The following is a 20,107-nucleotide window of genomic DNA, read 5'->3' as shown; positions in this document are numbered from 1 at the left end:
CTGCGGCATCATAATCATTAGCATTGCCAGTGTCTGGAAGGTGAGAGAAGTAGATCTCAGTTCCCCCGAAGTGCAGTAACAGAGAGCGTTTGACCGTATTATCGGTTTCACGGGTAGCTACGAAGTAGTTGTTCAGTTGTCCGATCCAAACTGCCCATCTCGGTGCCGCTGTGGATGGGTCGATTAGCTCACTGAATGGTGGGAGGGCTTGAATCTGTGAGTGGGCTGACTGGTGTGTTAGCTGGACTGGGGGTACTGCTTGCTGTTGTGCTGCTGGTTGTTGCACCACCTGTTGTTGCGCTGCTTGCTGTGGTGCTGCTTGTTGTGGGGCTGCTTGCTGGTTCTGATTGCCTCCTACGTTGCCTAGTGGGTTTGACATTGTGTTTGTGCTTATTCACTGCCTGTTGTGCGTAGGGAGGTGTTGATGAGCTTCTTTGTGGTTGGCTCAACTGTTCATTAATTGTTGCACAGTATTTTATGACCTTTTACAGTAGTGTTATATTTTCTTTATTTTTTTTTCCTTGAATTTGCCAGTGCTTGTTTGTTCCTCTCGTGTCCCCCACCTACGCTGGCTGCCTGACGCGTCTTCAGCGTCTGTTGTGTGCTTTTCCCGGCAGGTGCAGGGTCGATTTTGCGCGTCTTGCCGCTTCGTTCGGCCCTCGCGCTCACACGCCTCACTCTCCGATGCTCTTGCCGGGCCTTCCACTCCTTCTGCGCATGCGCGCTCGATGCGCCTGGGCCTTTCCACACGCACGCGTGCAAACGGTGCTCCCGGCCCTCTCTCGCTCGCTCTTTCGCCGTGCCGGTGCCCCTATGCAGTTCAGGGCTTACGCTGCTCACCGGTGCGGCTGGGGATGTCGTCGGACCTCTGGATCCTGCCCGGGCTCTCCCGTCGGGCGTTTTGCTCGGCGCTGGCCTCTCTTGTTTCTTTTGTGTAGCGCTCCGTCACGCCTGGTGATTCTTCAGACGGCGTCTTGACTGGGATGGCGTCATTACCTGTATCCCACCCTCGTCGCCAGTGTAAAGGGGTGAGTGGCTACGCACGCAGAAACATTATAGAAGGGAGAGACACACACTATGGATGGTTATTCGGACCGGAAGTCCCGAGCGACCTCCGACCATTTATTTATACCCTTCTGGCCACGCCTGGCCAGAAGGTGATACAATTGTGCGCGTAGTTCTGGCCGAGGCCGGAGCTACCAAGAAACACTAGAGCGCTACACTGCCCTCTCACTGCCTGTGCTTCCCTCTGCCTGCACTACCCTCTCTCTGCCTGCACTGCCCTCTGCCTGCTGCTCTGCCAAGGGGTGTGTCCGGCTTGCAAGGAGGGTGCGCTTAGTCCGCATCTTGTGGCCTCGTTTTGGGTTCAGGTCACGTGGGCCTGGAGATCAGGGCGAGCCGCGTGCCCAGGCCCCTGCCCCCTGCCCTCCGCTGGGGCAGCCTGTGAGGGCGCTCTGTCCCTCTGCTGTGGGTGGCGGGTGTGATGGGATTATTGCCCAGGCACCCCTGTCCCGGCATGGCCCCTCGTTTCACATGCACACTGTCCCTTGCAATGCACTCTTTGACCAGCAGAGGGGGCATTTGTGTTCTTTCATCTTCTGGGGCGAGGAGCAGTCTTGGGCGTTTTAGGTGGTCAAGGAGATAAAGGGGCAGATTTACAAGTCCCTTGCTCCACTTTTGCGTCACTTTTCCCACGTTAAAAGTGACGCACAAGTGGCGCAAGGGGCTTGTAAATCTGCCCCAAAGAGTCTTACACTTTAGGGGGGGGGCGCCATCTTCTGGGGAAGGGGGGAGGGGCGTCAGAGGGCCCCTCTGTGTTCTGGATGCACCGGTTTCACATACATTGCCCCCTTGCACTGCACTCCACTCTTCGGCCAGCAGAGGGGGCACTTGACCAGAGAGAGGCCCTTGGACGTTGCTGTTTCCACCCCGGGCTGGTAATAATTCATTTAGCGCTGGAAGAAACCTGCCCTGTGGGGCCCTTGGAAACTCTGCCCCCTACAAAAGTGGGTGGGTTTCCTTACATTACTATTAACCCCCCCCCCCCCCCCTCCTCAATCCCCCCCACCCACCAAAGACCTGCTGCACCCCTCAGACGCGGAGCCGCACGCTCTGTTAATATAATTATATTTTGATCTTTAAAAACGGAGAGAGGCCACGCATGCCACAAAGGCTTGTTTCCAAAATCGAATTTAATCCCCCCCCCCCCCCCCACACACACACACACACGCCCCACAGAAGAAATGACATCTCTCATTTCAGTTTTTGTAGTTGTATATAGCGCGCACTCACCCCTAGGGCATTGCAGCGCTTTACGTGAGCACCGGTGACATTACACAGGGTGACACGTGAAAGGGTGTCACATTTCGGAACTCAGGGACCTCATTGAATCTGTGAGCCCTCCTCCTGCAGAAAGGGGAGGCCGGAGGGAGAGACGGTACCTGCCCTAAGAGGAGAGACGCACCTGTCCTAAGAGGAGAGACGCACCTGTCCTGAGAGGAGAGACGCACCTGTCCTAAGAGGAGAGACGCTCCTAAGAGGAGAGACGCACCTGTCCTAAGAGGAGAGACGCACCTGTCCTGAGAGGAGAGACGCACCTGTCCTAAGAGGAGAGACGCACCTGTCCTGAGAGGAGAGACGCACCTGTCCTGAGAGGAGAGACGCACCTGTCCTAAGAGTAGAGACGCACCTGTCCTAAGAGTAGAGACGCACCTGTCCTGTCCTGAGAGGAGTGACCTCGGAGCCAGGGTCCAGCGAGAGACCGTCCCCATCACTCTGAGAGGGGCACAGGTGAGCAGTGAGAAGGGTATGGCTGTGTCCTCTTCACACCTCACACCGGAGAGAGGGGTGGGGGGGTTGTGCTGCGCGGTTGCTGATATCTCACAACCTCCCTTGATTTTTAGCCTTTAGGCACGTTGCTTCCTGGTACTTTCTATCAGGGTTATTTGATGGTGGGGTAACAGGGAGCCATCAAATGAGACCCAGGATGTGCTGTCCCAGACCTCTGCTTCTCTTTTGCAGCTCATTGTTTGCAGGTGCATGAGCCAGGACTACAATTCCCAGAATACACAAGGTTATTCAACGAAAACCAGGCTTGGACTCTTTGATGAAATGGAGTCCTCTGGGGACTTTTCTTTTAACAGGATAAGCATGGCCTCAAAACCCCACTCTGCAGCACGTGACACGGTGTGCAGAAGACCCTGAACATGTCATCTGGTCTGCGATGGACACCCGACGCGCCACAAAGCCACTGAAACGGCAGACGGTGAGCTATACAAATGTCAATAACGCAGGATGTTCACAAAGCAAGCCGTTTCCGGCACACTTGGCGTCCTTGAAAAAAATATGAGCACCTCGAAGCGACTTTGAAAGCAAAATGAATTGGGGAGCCATCTTCTTCCATATTTCCAGACAAGAACATTTGCAGTTGGTGTGCGCCAGTCCTCCTAGACGTCCCTCCTCGCTGGGGGTCTCTTCCATGCTTCGAGGCAGGGAAATACGGAACGTGTTTATGGATCAGTAGCGGGCCTTGCTATAGAGTCAATAAGTCGGGCTTGAGCTTTGAGTCCTGACTAAAATATATATATATATATATTAAACATTCTTGTATAAAATGCTTCCAATCAGCATGCTCTCTTCATGAGGCTCCCCAAAGTGAAAACTAAATGCCTCGTCGGATCAATTCAGTCATTTTCACCACTAATGGTGAATGGCCCCGTCTAGCACTGGTGAACAGGTTTGGGCCGCCTATAAATAACTTTCAACTAAGGATGTGGCGTAACGGGAGAGGAGTAGAGGTGGCCAACATGACCATGTTCCTAGAAAGCTGGCTGCTCTCATGGATACTGACGGAGGCGCTGTCCCAATGGTTTGTGATCGAACGGGCCCATAGGTTACTGGACCGGAAGCCTCCACCAAGACCAATCCCTGCCCGGACTGAGCCTGTCTAACTCTTTCCTGGGATGTGAATGGTCCCCTAGATCGAATCAGGAGAACAGCTGTCTTCACAATACCAAGCGGGAACTGCAGCTCCTGGAAGCTAATGTTATGGGCACACATTGTCCAGTATTGTGTTGATAAAGTTACGACTGAGTCTTGCATGTCTTTTTCTCCAGAGGTTCAAAGGGAGCTGCCGCCCTGCTACACGGGGGGTTCCCCTCGGTGATCCCTGCATTTTCTATTTCTATTTAAAATTATTTGTACAGCGCACGTACACCAGCGGTTTCTTGGCGCTAATAACTGAAAGAGGTCAGAGAAGAAGTCCCGGGGTAGGCGAAAAAAAGAGAGACTAAGGAATTAATTAAAGGATTTGGCAAAAAGGTATGCCTTGAGTTGTTTTCGAAATAACAGATATGAGGTTGAAGCTCTGAGTTCTGCAGGCAGAGAGTTCCAAAAAGTCGGGGCGAGGGTCGCAAACTTCGAGCCTCCCCATTTCTTTCTTCGAAACCGTGGGACAGTGAGGAAGGATTGGGAAGATGACCTTAGTTCCCTAGATGGAACGTAGGGGATGATCTCTGAAGAGATGAAAGCTGGCGCCGTGCCCAGTCGTGCTTGGAAGGTGATAGATGCAAGCTTAAACTGGACACGGGCCCAGACGGGAAGCCAATGTAAAGCTTTCAAAAGGGGAGTGGTATGGGAGGATTTAGGGAGTTTGAACACCAGGCCTGGTTCTGGATCTGCTGCAAACGCCGAAGGCTATATGCAGGGATACCTGCATATAGGGCGTTGCCATAATCCAGGCGGGATACGACCATGGCAAGGGTGATAAGTTTTAGTGCATCAAAAGAAAAAAAACGGGACACCTTGCGTATGGTGCGAAGAGCCAGGAAGGAGGAAGAAACCACAGAACTCACCTGGGAGTGAAGGGTAAGTTGTGAGTTGAGCTTGATGCCAAGGGTTTTAACCGAGGTGGAGGGAACAGGTGGGGCACCAAGGGAAGGGGGCCAGAAAATGGGGGACCAGGGGCTGGATGAACCACCCGTCAACACCAGCTCGGTCTTATCTGGGTTGAGCTTACTCTGACTCTGATGCCCAGGGCCGGTGTAGGGGGGTCACGGGGACCCTGGAAGGTACCAAACAAAACTTCACGGGCATGTATGTACCTCCACAATTCATCAAACGAACCTTAGCCGCATACCGCACTGCCTTGCTACGCCTGCCACAAGGTGCCGCGATGTTCAGAGGGGACTTCAGTGTCATACCCGACCCAGCCGAAGACACTACAACTGCTGCTAGCACTGCTTTAAATGGAGAAATAGAAGTGCAGGCACTCTGTACCGGACAGTACCGGCCCATTTAAAGCACTGGTTAGTATACACAGAATGAGTAATGCGAAACTCTGGACCGCCTGGGTGTCATCTCTGGGACACATGGAGGAAATGCCAATACTATACAAACACGTCCGCAGCACTCAAGTCTCTTTCTCACACTGATTTGCGATTCCTTCCCGCGCCGGATGTCCTGCAAAGCACCTTGGTGGAAGTGCTTCCACATGGGATCTCAGACCACTCCCCTCTCCCTCGGAGCTTTGGGACCTGTACAAGGACCCCCCGCCCAACTTGGCATCTCAACGCCTGGTATTTGATAACGCCGAATAGGACTTGCTTTTTAGCTACAGAAATGTGAGCATGTTTTGACACCATCTGGGTTCCGTCTCCTCCGCAGCCACACTTTGGGCAGCTGGGAAGAGAGCTGGCAAAACGGTCAAACACGGTCAAAAAGAGCGAGAGAAATTGCCTCAAATAACCGAACTAGAAACACAATGACAGAGCAAGAGAGGAAATGCCAGATAGAGCCATCTGTGACGCTCCAAAGTCCCGTTACCCTCACTAGAGAACTTTTACGCCCCCTAGCCCTGGAGGAAGCCCATCAATGCTGGGAGGCCTCCTTGAGCAGAGTGCGTGAACACGATGAAGTCCAGCAAATTGCTTTATTGGCTCACCACTGGGGACATGACCTCGCAGATTGTACCCCCCATTCTTGACAACTGGTAAGACGAGACCACAAACTACCGACATTGCTGATCCGTTTGCCACATATTAGCACAATCTCTACTCCCCCCTCCCCCCCCACCTGATCCACTGCTTTAATAGGACGACCCTCTCAAAGACATCCCGCGGACTTCCCTCTCTCCTACAGCTCGAGAGACCTAGATGTGCCCCTTGAAGCAGAGCAAATTAGCGGGGCCCTTTCTTAAATGAAATCGGGGAAGACTCCCGGCCCGGACGGGTTCCCTCTTGAACACTGTCGCAAATTCCGGGGGTTCAACTCAGCCCCTCTCTTTGCACTCTACAAAGAAGCCAAGAAAATGACAGCACTTCCCACTGAGCTAGATCAAGCCACCATAGTTGTCCTCTACACATCAGGACGCCCCCCATATCAATGTAGAACTGAAAATCTTCACAAAAATCCTCACTCGTAGACTGATCAAAGAGCCCCTGGCCTTGTCCACTCAGACGTGTGGGTTTATCCCCGGGAGCAGCACCGCACCAGACATGGGGCCTCATTTATGAGGCCGTGCGTCATTTTTACGCCGCCGGTTCTTCACTTTTTGTGACGCACCTGCAGCGTAAAAAATGCGCCTTGTTGCACCATATTTACAAAGTGACGCATCTAGGTAGATGCTTCACTTTGTAAACCCCTGCTCCACATTATACCTGCGCTAGGTATAATGTATGCAAGGGGGGCACATTGACGCAAGGAAGGGTCGTAGAAGTGACGCAGTGAAATCTATGCGATTTCACTGCGTCACTTCTAGGACGCTGTTGCGTCAAAATCTTGCGCCTGCCTCACAGCAGGCGTAAGACTGACGCAGGCGCTTTCACATGGGGCTTGCCCCATGTGAAAGCTGGAGTTGCGTCACTTTTGTGACACACTCCAGCAATGCGTCACTTTTGCGCTTACAGATACGTCAGAAATACTGACGTATCTGTAACTCCTTGCGCAATGATGCGTCATAATGTAAATATGACGCATCATTGGTGTCGCAAGGAGGGTGCAATGAAAAGTGACGTATCACTGTCTTCACGCAGCGATGCGTCACTTTTCATAAATGAGGCCCATTGCATCCAACGCCTCCTTGGGGCACTGGCTCAGGCACATGTCATCCAAGACCCTCCGAGGCCCTGTACTGGTAGACCTTGAGAAAGCCTTTGATTCAGTGGACTGGTCCTTTCTATTCTTCTCATTATCCGTAAGGAAGAAAGTAAACAGCAAAGGCTGGAAAAATTCAAATGAAGTACTGACCGGACGGTCGTTGAATCGAGTAGTTGAAGACTTTCCTACCTAGAGCAGGGGGTAAATTAACATTTCATTTTGAAGCATCAAAAGAGACGCATTTGGGGATCTCCTGGCCCTTTTGCGTGGCTTATCATGGCCACCCTGTAACTATTTAATGACCGTCCAGTCATCATTAGGTGGCGACCATCACAGAGGAGATTACTAGAGTTTCTACCTGTGTTCACACCAACTACTTAGTTCGAGGTATTCTCTGAATTAGGTATGCTAACTTCTACTTTAGGAGAACTTCCAGTTTGTTAACATGGTTATACAGCCGAGTATAGCTTCTGACTATTGAAAAGGAGGAATTTTTCCAGTCTCATATGTTTATTTTCTGCCTTACGTATGTTATAAAGCTTTGAAAAAGTTGTATGTAGCCGAAACATGTCGGCTTACAGGGCAACTCAAGATTGGGTGTTCAAGAAGATTTGCAGGACTGTTGAAACTAAACCCATGAACTAAGACTTGTGACTTTATTTTGTCCTAAAATAATACGTGTTTAGTTGTAAATACACTGAAAAAGGTGGATCAATACATCTATTGATATGGTATTTTAACGTGTGCTCCGGTATCAACATATCAGAATATGGTTTTGTGGATTTTTCAATTCACAAACATCATACACTGTAGTGGTAGCAGAGTGTAGGCATATCATCTGAGCACCGTATTTGTGAGCGATTATTTTCTATACAATTGTTTACTTACTCTACCTGGACGCTTTGATTGAGGATGTGTGATGATGTAAACCATTGCTGCCAATAATCTTTACAATTTAACATCCCAGAGCCCGGACCCGCCGGACCTACGACGCCACCGAATTCAACACACTCAACACCGGCCGGATCCCCGGATGCTACGGAGCCACCCCGAGACAAACCCACGGACCCTTCAGCTGCCATTCCTGCAACTTCTCCTGCATCCGGACCTGCACTGCACCCGCACCCGCCAAGCCGAGCCCTAACAGCAACCACCTGAAGTGCATCCTTCTCAACACTCGCTCCGTCCACAGACACGCCGTCCAACTCTGGAACCTGATCGACACAACATCACCAGACGTCGCCTTCCTCACGGAAACCTGGATGAACGCCTCCTCAGCACCCGACATCGCCATCGCCATCCCGGACGGATACAAGATCACCCGGAGGGACCGCGGCAATCAGACCGGAGGAGGCATCGCCATCGTCCACAAGAACACCATCCGCATCACGACCAACACCAACGACACCCTTAAAGCCGCCGAACACCTGCACTTCCAGATCCACACCGACCCCAAGACCACCCTCAAAGGCACTCTCATCTACAGACCCCGGGACCACGCACACAGTTCAGCGAAGACATCACCGACTTCATCAGCCCGCCTGCCCTCCCCTCCACTGACTACATCCTCCTCGGGGACCTCAATTTCCACCTGGAGAACAACAACGACCGCAACACCACCACCCTGCTGGACAACCTCGCCGACCTCGGTCTCAAGCAGCTGGTGACCACCCCCACCCACTACGCCGGTCACACGCTCGACCCCATCTTCTCCTCCAGCAAGGATATCGCCTTCAGCCACGCCTCCGGTCTCCACTGGACGGACCACAGCTGCATCCACTTCAGCTTCAGAAAGAACACAATCCACCACCACCAGCAACAGGTTGCACGCAGAAGCTGGTACAAGATCACAGCCGACCAGCTCGCCGCATCCCTGAGCCAGGAGCCCCCCGCCAGCTCAGCGAACCCCAGCCAGGCCGCCAACAACCTCACGAAGTGGATCAGCAGCTGCGCTGACGACCTCGCCCCTCTGAGGACCCCGCCCAGCAGACCCGGCAGTAAGAAAGCCCCATGGTTCACCGACGAACTCAAGAGCTCCAAGAAGAACTGCTGAGCCCTCGAGAGAACCTGGCGCAGAGACCCAACACCAGACAAGATGACCACCCTCAAGCTCGCCACTCGAAAACACTCGTCAAAGAGCTCTCCACCCCCAACGCCGGAAACAACGACATAAGTTCAAGTTCAAGTTCGGTAATTTGTATAGCGCACTGCTCACCCAGAGGGTCTCAAGGCGCTTGGGGAGGGGGTTCGTTATTTTTCGAATAGCCAGGTTTTAAGTTCTTTTCTGAAGGAGATGTGGTTCTGAGTAAGGCGAAGGTGAGTAGGGAGTGAGTTCCAGGTCTTGGCAGCAAGGAAGGAGAAGGATCTGCCACCCATGGTGGATTTTCGGATGCGCGGGACTGCGGCGAGGGCTAGATTGGACGATCTTAGTTGGCGGGTGGGTTTGTAGAAGGACAGTCGAATGTTGAGGCATTCAGGTCCAAGGTTGTAGAGGGCCTTGTGTGCGTGGGTGAGAAGGCGGAAAGTAATTCTTTTGTTGACGGGAAGCCAGTGGAGGTCTTTTAGGTGACCGGTGATGTGATCTTGGCGAGGGATGTCTAATATGAGTCTCGCTGATGCGTTTTGGATGCGTTGGAGTTTTTTCTGTAATTTTGCTGTGATTCCGGCGTATAGTGTGTTACCATAATCCAGTCGGCTCGTCACCAATGCGTGGGTGACAGTCTTTCTTGTCTCGAGGAGGATCCAGCGGAAGATCTTTTTGAGAATGCAAAGTACGTTGAAGCAGGAGGATGAGACTGCGTTGACTTGTCTGGACATCGAGAGAGAGGAGTCTAGGATGAAGCCAAGGTTGCGCGCATGGTCTGTGGGTGTGGGTGCTGTGCCCAGAGCGGATGGCCACCAAGAGTCGTCCCAGGCAGAGGGGGAGGGTCCTAGGATGAGCACCTCCGTTTTATCTGAATTGAGTTTGAGGCGGCTATGTTTCATCCATTCGGCTACTTCTTTCATGCCTTCGTGGAGATTGGTTTTGGCGGTGTTGGGGTCTTTGGTGAGGGAGAGGATTAGCTGGGTGTCGTCGGCGTAAGAGATGATGTTGAGGTTGTGTTGACGAGCGATGGAAGCAGGTGGACTCATGTAAACATTGAAGAGGGTGGGACTGAGTGAAGATCCTTGAGGTACACCACAGATGACTTCAGTGGCCTCTGAGTTGAATGGGGGAAGTCGGACTCGTTAAGTTCTCCCTGCAAGGAATGAGATGATCCAGTCCAAGGCTTTTCCTTATATGCCGATGTTGCTAAGGCGTTGTATAAGGGTGCTGTGGCAGACTGTGTCAAAAGCGGCGGATAGGTCGAGTAGAATGAGGGCCACTGTTTCTCCGTTGTCCAGAAGTGTTCGGATGTCGTCGGTCGCTGCAATGAGGGCGGTCTCTGTGCTGTGTTTGGCTCGAAACCCGGATTGAGATGGATCGAGGGAGTTGTTGCATTCAAGGAAGGCGGCGAGCTGGCTGTTGACGGCTTTCTCAATGACTTTGGCCGGGAATGGGAGGAGGGATATGGGTCGGTAGTTTTTGAGTTCGGAGGAGTCTGCTGTGGGTTTCTTCAGAAGGGCGCTGAGTTCGGCGTGTTTCCAGCTTTCTGGGAAGGTGGCAGAGTCGAACGAGCAGTTGATGACGTCACGGAGATGGGGTGCGATGATGGAGTCAGCTTTGTTGAAGATGTTGTAGGGGCAGGGGTCGGTTGGCGAGCCAGAGTGGATTGAGTTCATAAGGCGGATGGTGTCTTCGGTGGTGATTGGGTTCCAGGCGCTAAGGTTGTTAGTTGGCGGGGTGGGATCTAAGGGGGGTGGGGAGGGTTGATCGTTGGGAGTAGTCTCGAAGCTGTTGTGAATGTCGGCAATTTTGTTGTAGAAGAAGGAGGATAGCGCATTGCAGAGGTCTTGGGAGGGAGTAATGTCGTTAGATGCTGCGGCGGGGTTGGTGAATTCTTTGACAATGTTGAAAAGTTCCTTGCTGTTGTGAGTGTTGTTGTCAAGGCGGTCCTTGAGAGCTGATTTCTTGGCGGATCGAATCAGTTGGTGGTGTTTGCGGGTGGCTGCCTTGAGGGTGGCCATGTTGTCGGTGGTTGGGTTTTTTCTCCATGCTTTCTCCAGGGTGCGGCATAGCTTTTTGGATTTTTTAAGGTCATCATTGAACCAGGGAGCCTTTTTGCTGGCTGATTTGGTCTGGTGTTTTTTCAGGGGTGCTAATTCGTCAGCACTGTGGGTAATCCATTGCTTGAGATTGGTGGCCGCTTGGTTTGGGTCCAATGAGAGGGTGGGAGGGTTTAGGTTGAGTGATGTGAGGAGTTGGTCGGAGGTGATTTTGTTCCAGTTTCTCCTAGGAATAGGTTTTGGGCAGTTGTGGTTCAGGGTGGTTTTGTAGCTGAAGTGAACGCAGCTGTGATCCGTCCAATGGAGAGCTGTGGTGCGATCGAAGGAGATGTGTTTTCTGGAGGTGAAGATAGGGTCCAGCGTGTGTCCGGCTGTATGGGTGGGGGTGTCGACAAGTTGTTTGAGTCCAAAGTTGGCCAAGTTGTCCAGAAGGGTGGTGGTGTTGCTGTCGTGTTTGCTTTCAAGGTGGTAGTTGAGGTCTCCTAAAAGAATGTAGTTCTCGGAGGCGAGGGCATGTGGGCAGACGAAGTCAGTGATGTCATCGCTGAATTGAGTGCGGGTACCTGGAGGCCTGTAGATGAGGGTGCCTCTAAGTGTTGTCCTAGGGTCGGTGTGGATCTGAAAGTGGAGATGTTCGGCGGTTGCAAAGTTATCGTCGGAGCTGGTCGTGATTTTGATGGTGTTCCTATGGATGATGGTGATGCCTCCTCCTGTTTGGTCGGTGCGGTCTTTTCAGATAATCTTGTAGGCGTCTGGTATGGCTATGGCGATATCGGGTGCAGATGATGAGTTCATCCATGTTTCTGTAAGGAAGGTGATGTCCGGTGACGCGGTGTCGAGAAGGTCCCAGAGTTCAGTTGCGTGTCTGTGGACCGAGCGGGTGTTCAGCAGGATGCACTTCAGGTGGTTAGGTTCAGAGCTGTGTGTGGAGGAGGTGGGTTTGGTAAGGGTTCTGAAGCAGTTGAACTTGCAGGAGAGGCAGGCGAAAGGGCCGTGGGTACGTCCTGGGCTGGCTTCGCAGCATTGTGGTGTGCGTCCGGGGTTGAGGGCGAGGAGGGTAGCGGCATTGTATGTGATTCTAGATGGGTGGGAGTGGCGGGGGCCAGGGGGACAGGCGCTGGGCGCGGTCCAGGCGCGGACGGGCGCAGACGTGCTTACCTTCGGCGCGAATGGGGCGCGACCGCTGCGCGTGAACGCTGCGCGCGGGAGCATCTGTCATATGTAGAAGTTGGAGTGGGCGGGGGCGAGGGAGGCTCAGCTGGGAGGCGGGAGCGAGGAGGAGACACGGGCCAGGAGAGGGAACAACAACAACAAAATGGCTACGTAAGCAGGAAGCGAGATGGGGCACAGCCGAGGACTGGCAATGTAAACAAAAGCAAGTTCCAGCAATTATGTCCAAGCAATGCGGCGCCAACGTTTACATAAGCAATCTACTTGCGCAGTAGCGAGTTTCCAACAGGCACGTTATGAAATATTTAGATTGGCAATACGGCGCAGGAGGGTTCTAATAGCGCTTAGAGGCTACGATACCAATCGCTGTGAGAAGCTTTAATTTCGGAACCAGCAAGGTAGCAGGCTGCAAAGAGGCACACAGGCAGGCAGCAAGCTTCCACATCAAGATCGCAGACATACACAACAGCTTCAGCACACGACCGCACCGGCACCCCCCACCACCACCCTCCGCGCCTGGACCCCGATCAACACCGAAGAAACGCAGCGCACGATGAACTCCATACACTCCGGATCTCCAACCGACCCCTGCCCCCACCACGTCTTCAACAAGGCCGACGCCGTCATCGCACCCCACCTGCGGGACATCATCAACACCTCCTTCGACACCGCTACCTTCCCGGAGAGCTGGAAGCACGCCGAACTCAGCGCTCTACTGAAGAAACCATCAGCAGACCCCACCGACCTCAAAAACTACCGCCCCATCTCGCTCCTCCCGTTTCCGGCCAAAGTCATCGAGAAGACCGTCAACAAGCAGCTGGCCGCCTTCCTCGAGACGAACGGATCCCTCGACCTCTCGCAGTCTGGCTTCCGTCCAACCACAGCACCGAGACCGCCCTCATCGCAGCCACCGATGACATCCGAGCCCTGCTCGACAACGGGGAGATTGCGGCCCTCATCCTCCTGGATCTCTCCGCGGCATTCGACACTGTCTGCCATCGCACCCTAGTGCAGCGCCTCAGCAACGTCGGAATCCAAGAGAAGGCGCTAGAATGGATCATCTCCTTCCTCGCCGGAAGGACACAGAGAGTCCGCCTCCCCCCTTTCAGATCAGAAGCCACCAAAGTCATCTGCGGCGTTCCTCAAGGCTCCTCGCTCAGCCCCACCCTCTTCAATGTCTACATGAGCCCCCTCCCGGCCATCGAGCGCCAACACAACCTCAACATCATCTCTTACGCCGATGACACCCAGCTGATCCTCTCCCTCACCAACGACCCCGCCACCGCCAGAACCAACCTACACGAAGGGATGAAAGATGTAGCCGAGTGGATGATGAATAGCCGCCTGAAACTGAACTCAGATAAGACGGAAGTCCTCATCCTGGGATCATCACCCTCCGCCTGGGACGACTCCTGGTGGCCCCCTGCCCTGGGCAGCGCACCCAAACCAACGGACCATGCACGCAACCTGGGCTTTATCCTGGACTCCTTCCTCTCCATGACCAGACAAGTCAACGCCGTCTCCTCATCGTGCTTCAACATCCTACGCATGCTATGTAAGATCTTCCGGTGGATCCCCACCGAGACCAGGAAGATGGTCACCCAGGCCCTCGTCACCGGCGGACTGGACTACGGCCACTCCCTCTACGCCGGAACCACTGCCAAACTCCAGAAGAGACTCCAGCAGATCCAGAATGCCTCAGCTAGACTCATCCTCGACATCCCCCGACACAGCCACATCTCCAGACACCTGAGAGACCTGCACTGGCTCCCGGTCAACAAGAGAATCACGTTCCGACTCCTCACCCACGCACACAAAGCCCTACACAACCAAGGCCCAAGATACCTCAACAACCGCCTCAGCTTCTACACTCCCACACGCCAGCTCCGTTCGACCAACAACACCCTCGCCGCCGTCCCCCGCATCCGAAGAGCAACCAAAGGAGGAAGGTCCTTCTCCTACCTGGCCGCCAAGACGTAGAACTCCCTCCCGACCCACCTCTGCCAGACCCAGGACCACCTCACCTTCAGGAAGCAGCTCAAGACCTGGCTGTTCAAGCAGTAGCGGACCTCCCCAGTCCCCAAGCGCCTATATAAATGCATTGATTGATTGATTGATTGAACATCTTAGCAAATCTCCTTACTTGACGTCTCATGTACCAGTCCATCCATGCAGATCTCTGATTCCCACACGCCCCCACATTGGTCAGTTCCTGGATGCATTAAATCAAAATGGATGACCTCTGCCAGCAGAGGCAACAATATTGAAAACTAAAGGAAAAAATACCAACAAAATAAAGTGACCCAAAGAACTAGTCAAAGTGTCCATCGTAACCCAAACTATAAAACTGTATGTCTGTCTCTCACCCTTCCTCACCCACCACCCTGCTTTCCATGCCCTCCTAGAGTAAGGGAATTTAATCAGAGAGCGACTGAATGGGGAATGGTGAAATGTCCTCCAACAACCAACTTGTGAAGAGAAATGTCTTAATGTTGGTGGCTTTTACGCATCTAAACTAAATGTTTGATATTAACCTACTCATATATGACAAAGTTTTGGGAGGAAGTATGGAGAGATTTAAAGAAAAAAATGGGAAATTCATTTTCACATTTATTTTCATTGTATTGGGTGCAATTTTGAGCAGGAGAAATGTGAAGCAACATTATTTTTCGCTTAAACAATCAGGAGGCTCTAGCCTTTTGGGGGATGCTGGCTTGGTCTTCTGATCAGATGGAGAATGCGCCCATAGTTTGGTTTGTATTTTAGGGTACGCACTGCAGGCTTCCCTGATTTCTCTCTTCTCTTTCCAGACAGGCACCATGTCTTCCAATATCGTCTGCGTCAATGGAGTCGAAGTGGCGAGCGATTCCTCCAAGCCGACTGTCATTAACATCAGCCTTAGCCAGCCCTTGGGCCTGGGCTCCCTGCTGAAGTCTGCCAAAGCACCATGTAAAGGGCAGAAGACCCCCTCTGAGGACGCTGGCGAGACCCCTACCACCTCCATCAGAGGGGAGCAGAAGGTCTTGGGGGTATGTGAGTAAATTATGTCGGGCATTGCTCTCAACTGTTGACTGGCATGATACTTGTGGTTTGGAGATATACTGGCATTTTAGAATGCCAGGGTGGGTTGTAAACTGGCATCCTTGTGTTGTCTATGAAGATAAGTCGTAGGCTTGATGCTCATCCATGCTGGGACAAATAGTTGCTGGCGTAAGTCTTTCCTCTCCTAGATGGAGGAGGCAATGTGTAGCACTGGGGATGCTCTGGGGAAAGCAACAGAGAACAAGGAGGGCTTTCATGAAAAAGATGTGGCTGGGGGAAGTTGTTTTAGCGGTGAGATTGTCGGCACGGAAGATAGATTTGTAAGATACGGTGTATAAGGAGGATCATAGGGTTGAAAAGCAATTGTTTTGGCTTATGGTAGAGAAAATGGGAACAGAGTGGTTCATAGAGTTGAGAAAGGGTACCATTGATCACATTGTGTTACGTGTACATGGCAAGAGTGGGGTGAACGTTTGCGGGTTCCCATGCTTTCTTCAGGTTGGGGCTATTGTCGAGGTCCAAGGACCGTTGCAGAGTTGGGCGAAGGTGGCCATCCCAATAGCAGAGTCGTTGTGAGAAAGAGTGGTTCTTATGGTTATTGAATAAGAGAAGGAAGAACGTGCCTATGGGGGAGTGTTAGTTGAGTGGGAAGCCAGGTTAGTGGAAAAGAATGGTGGGTGTCCATTTGTGTCCAGTTTCAGAGGAGTGCAGCTACATAATAGTCTTTATTTATGACTTATTCAAGGTGCGCAGGGGGTGGCAGGCAACACTCACTCAAGTCTGTTGCCAAGAGACCTGACCAGGATAGTAAGATAATATTCGGAGTCCACCTACCCTGTTGAGGGTACCACTCAAGGACATGACCAACACAGGTGTGTAACAATCTATTGCAACTTCCTGAAGGGTTAGAGTCATCAGAGGATGATGCAAATAACTGAATGAAGATTCAATTAAACTCCTCTAGAAAAGAGCAGTTTGACCATAAAAATGAGACAGACCTCAAAAACAAATATTAGAACATTGGAATGTTGGGAGTTCCATTGAAAACAATGGAGTGCTCTGGGCTTATAATGGCTGGTAGAAGCCTGGAGCTCCAACATTCCAATGTTTCTTTGTTCACAGCTCTGGATGTGAACAAAGGCTTCAGGGAACCTGAGGGGATTCCAATCACCTCACGCTCCCAAAAGGCTTTGTTTTTTTTTTTAGAACATTCTGTCCTCTAGTGTCAGAATGTTCTAATAGCCTTATAGCCCTTCGTAGAGGGCTATACCGCTATTAAAGTCCCTCTCCCTTGTTAAAGGCCCTCGCCTTCGGCTCAGGGCCTTTAACGCTGGAGAGGGCCTTTAATAGCTGGTATAGCCCTCTACGGCGGGCTTTAAGGCTATAATAAGACTACTTTGAGACTATTGAGAAACAGGTGTTATGTCAGTTCTGGAGGAAAAAACTGAAGTAGAACTGTGTAAATATTCACTTTGGTCAGCCCTAGACTGGTGGGAGTGCAATCTAATCCAGTATTATAATTACAGGTATTTCACAGAAGCCGTATCTGAGCAGCTCAGGTCTTCAAACCAAGAAGCAGAAAACCATTGGGCAAACTGATGGAAGGAATTCACTCCGTTTCAGCTGCGTCACCGGAAGGAGCACGAGGTGACCCCAAAATGCAAGAATAAAAGTCTGAAGTCCACCTATGAGAGCAAGTGCAACGTATAAAAAGGCAACTAAACAAGTTTGGTGATGCAATGTAAATACTCAAAAGGATTGGGAGAGGATCCCAGGCAAAGGTGAGAAAACGTGTGACCCTCAAACACAAGGCGGTGAGACTGTTGGATGCTGTCAACGAATGCATAGCGACAAGTGCGTTCATCTAACGGGTCCACCCAAGAGTGGCGAGAAGCGAGTGAACCGCTGGTGATGCCAAACACAGAAATGTAGGAGCCTGTGGAGTAAATACAAGAGCGGAGCTGTGAAGACCGGAATGCAGCAAAGAGGTTTCAGACCACGGGTTCTACCCAAGAGCTACAGAAGGTCCAACCCAAGGAAGCCACAAAAGCATCACCTATAGCAGCCAAATGGAGTCCACACAAGAGCATCTGGGTTTAACCCAGGACGCAGCCTAAAGATCTGGTACCCTGAACTGTGGAGTGCACGTGTGGTGGAACTCAAAAGATAAAAGGTACCAAAGTAATTTATGAGATGCACCATGGAGCGAAGTTACAGCTAAACTCTTGCATGCACCAGAGATAAAATAAAAATGGCTTGTGGCCACTCCTTTTCATTCTCAGCTGCTAAACACTGTAGATCATGGCATCCTTTCCCTTGAAACCTCACTAACTATCTTAATCTTAGGAAACAGCTGAAGATCTCACTGTTACACATTTTGTTTCCGGCTGGCTTCGCTGAATCTTGCCTTCCCTCCCTAGCAAAGGTCTGAAGCGCGCTTGACAGCCAAATGATCTAGTTGGTCGATTAAACAATGGAAAAGGAGATGGAAAACCATAGCTGTACATCAGAGTTTTCAGAAAATTAAAGGTGTTAAAGTTTGGGTCCAAACACCGGCCGTACATTCCATTTGTTGTTCTCCATTGGGGACCAGGAGAAGTTCAGGAAGAAGTCCTTGCAAGATGGGTCTTGCAGTGTGTGTCACCTGCAGCGTTTTGAACGTACATCCTGGGACAGGGAATACCACGTGGTCAAGAAGTGAAAAAAGCATTGGCAGTCCAAGATGGAGGTGCTTGGTCCAATGGAGGAATGGCTTGTTTAACATGGGCAGGCATCTGACTGCAGTGATTCATTTTGGCTAATCCGCATATCTCTCATTGCAGCAATTGAGTGAAAACTTTACATTGACAGAGCCTGGTTTTCCTGGGGACCGGCAGGGGAACCCTGTTTTAAGCTTGATAGAGCTGCAAGTAGTGGCTGACTCTTCTGTTATAGGCGCGCTGATAATGTCCACTTCCTGCACCTTACTTGAACAGTTCATCTCTAAAAGGAATAGGAGCGGTGAAGGAGTCTGCTCCCTTAGGGCAGGTTGACCCTCTGGCCAGACAGAAGAATCACAGACTTGGTTAGGTTTACAGGAAGCAGCCTTTTGCCCTCACCTGCTCGAGGTGTGGTCCCCTCCTGCTTTGCTGCATGCCTATCTGCCTGCCCAACCTCCCTCCCACCACCAGACCCCACCCGGGCTACAGTCCCAGCAATCCTGGAGATGGGGCTTGCTGGTCGGCACTTTTTGCACCTCCCAGCACCAAATAAAGATGACCAGTGGCTCCCACATCGCAGGACACTCACGGGCGACACACAGGCCAAGGACGGGCTCTTCCGCACCTATCAGAGCCCAGAGGAGGCCAGGGTGGGCCACCCCTCTTACGCCTGACCCCAACAGAAGGTACTGTGCCGCTGTGCCTGTGTCACTTGCTGTCCCACCACCACCTGCTTTCCCTCTGCTGCCTGCTGTCTGTTCCGCTGCCACCTGCTGTCCCCATCCTGTGCTGCCCATTCCCCACCCTGAGCCCAGCGCTCTGGCCCAACAGGACCACTAGAACCACTTACCAGGTCCACCAATGGTGGCAGGTCCACCAAACAGCTAATGCACCACCGGTTGGACAACGGCCACCACCAGTGCCTCCATCCCTACCGCCACCCAACCGTACACTACAAAGGCACTCCTGGACCTGGACCCCGCACGCTCAAACAGCTGCCTCTCCTCCTTCCCATGATCCACCAAAGGACCCTCCACCTGCCAACACTGCCACTTCTCCTGCAACTCATCAGACAAAAGATCCCACACCACTCTTGTCCACAAAACCAAAATCACCCCACAACTACTCCATTGTATCCTACTCAACACTCACGAATTCTGCAACATGCCACAGAAATCTGGGACACCATCACCACTCTCTCCACAGACGTTGCCTTCATCATCGAAACCTGGCTGAACCCCTCCTCGAACTCTGATATCACCACCACCACTCCCAAAGATGATACCAGGAGACCGCACCGACAAACAAGGCGGAGGCATTGTCATCCTCTTAAAGGAAACTATCTGATGTACAATCTTCATCGACAACCCCATGCCTCTCATGGATCACCTCAACTTCCTACTAGAAACTTATGCAAGGACCACAATAAGAGGCACCCTAGCCTAAGGAGCCCCGGACACCGAGCAACATTGTGCGGTTCCATCCCCAACCTCAATGCCCCCCAGCAATCGACTCTCACCACTACGTTAATCTCGGCAACCTCAGCTGCAACATCAATGACCCCAGCGATGCCAACTCCATCTCCCTCCTGGGGAACCTGGACAACATCAGCCTCACCCAACTTGTCAATGAACCTACACACGAAGCTGGACACAAACTCACCTGACTGACCACGCCATCATACACTTCACCGTCGCCGACGCCCAGCACACCATCAATAAGCATCACATCTCTTCCCACCGTAGCTGGAACAAGGTTGATGAATGCCAATGGACACAGGCCCTCAACTCCACCCAACCCAAAGCCTCAGCAGACCTTGGCCAGGTCATCGAACATGTTGCTGCCTGAATCATTGACCGTGCCGACTGTCCTCCCACTGAAACCTACTAAACCCACCAAACTCCAAACATGCCAGCTGGTACATCCCAGAACTCAGGATGACCAAACACAACTGC

General features: G+C 52.0%; 1 protein-coding gene across 1 annotated transcript in view; it reads left to right on the top strand.

Annotated features, from left to right (window-relative positions):
- The first annotated feature begins 2,361 nt into the window (after positions 1 to 2,361).
- LOC147736578 (transmembrane protein 176B-like) overlaps positions 2,362 to 20,107 on the top strand; it is a 75,771-nt gene continuing 58,025 nt past the window's right edge. Inside the window, exons 1-2 of the mRNA XM_086953775.1 lie at positions 2,362 to 2,790; positions 15,222 to 15,440. Of these exons, the coding sequence (XP_086809901.1) occupies positions 15,231 to 15,440 (210 nt within the window). The 5' untranslated portion in view covers positions 2,362 to 2,790; positions 15,222 to 15,230. The remainder of the gene's footprint in view (positions 2,791 to 15,221; positions 15,441 to 20,107) is intronic.

The sequence above is a fragment of the Lissotriton vulgaris genome, chromosome 1_2 (assembly GCF_964263255.1).
Source record: "Lissotriton vulgaris chromosome 1_2, aLisVul1.2, whole genome shotgun sequence".
In the NCBI taxonomy this organism is placed as follows: Eukaryota; Metazoa; Chordata; class Amphibia; order Caudata; family Salamandridae; genus Lissotriton; species Lissotriton vulgaris.
The sequence above is the reverse complement of the archived record's forward strand: the minus strand, read 5'-3'. Positions and strand labels throughout refer to the sequence as shown.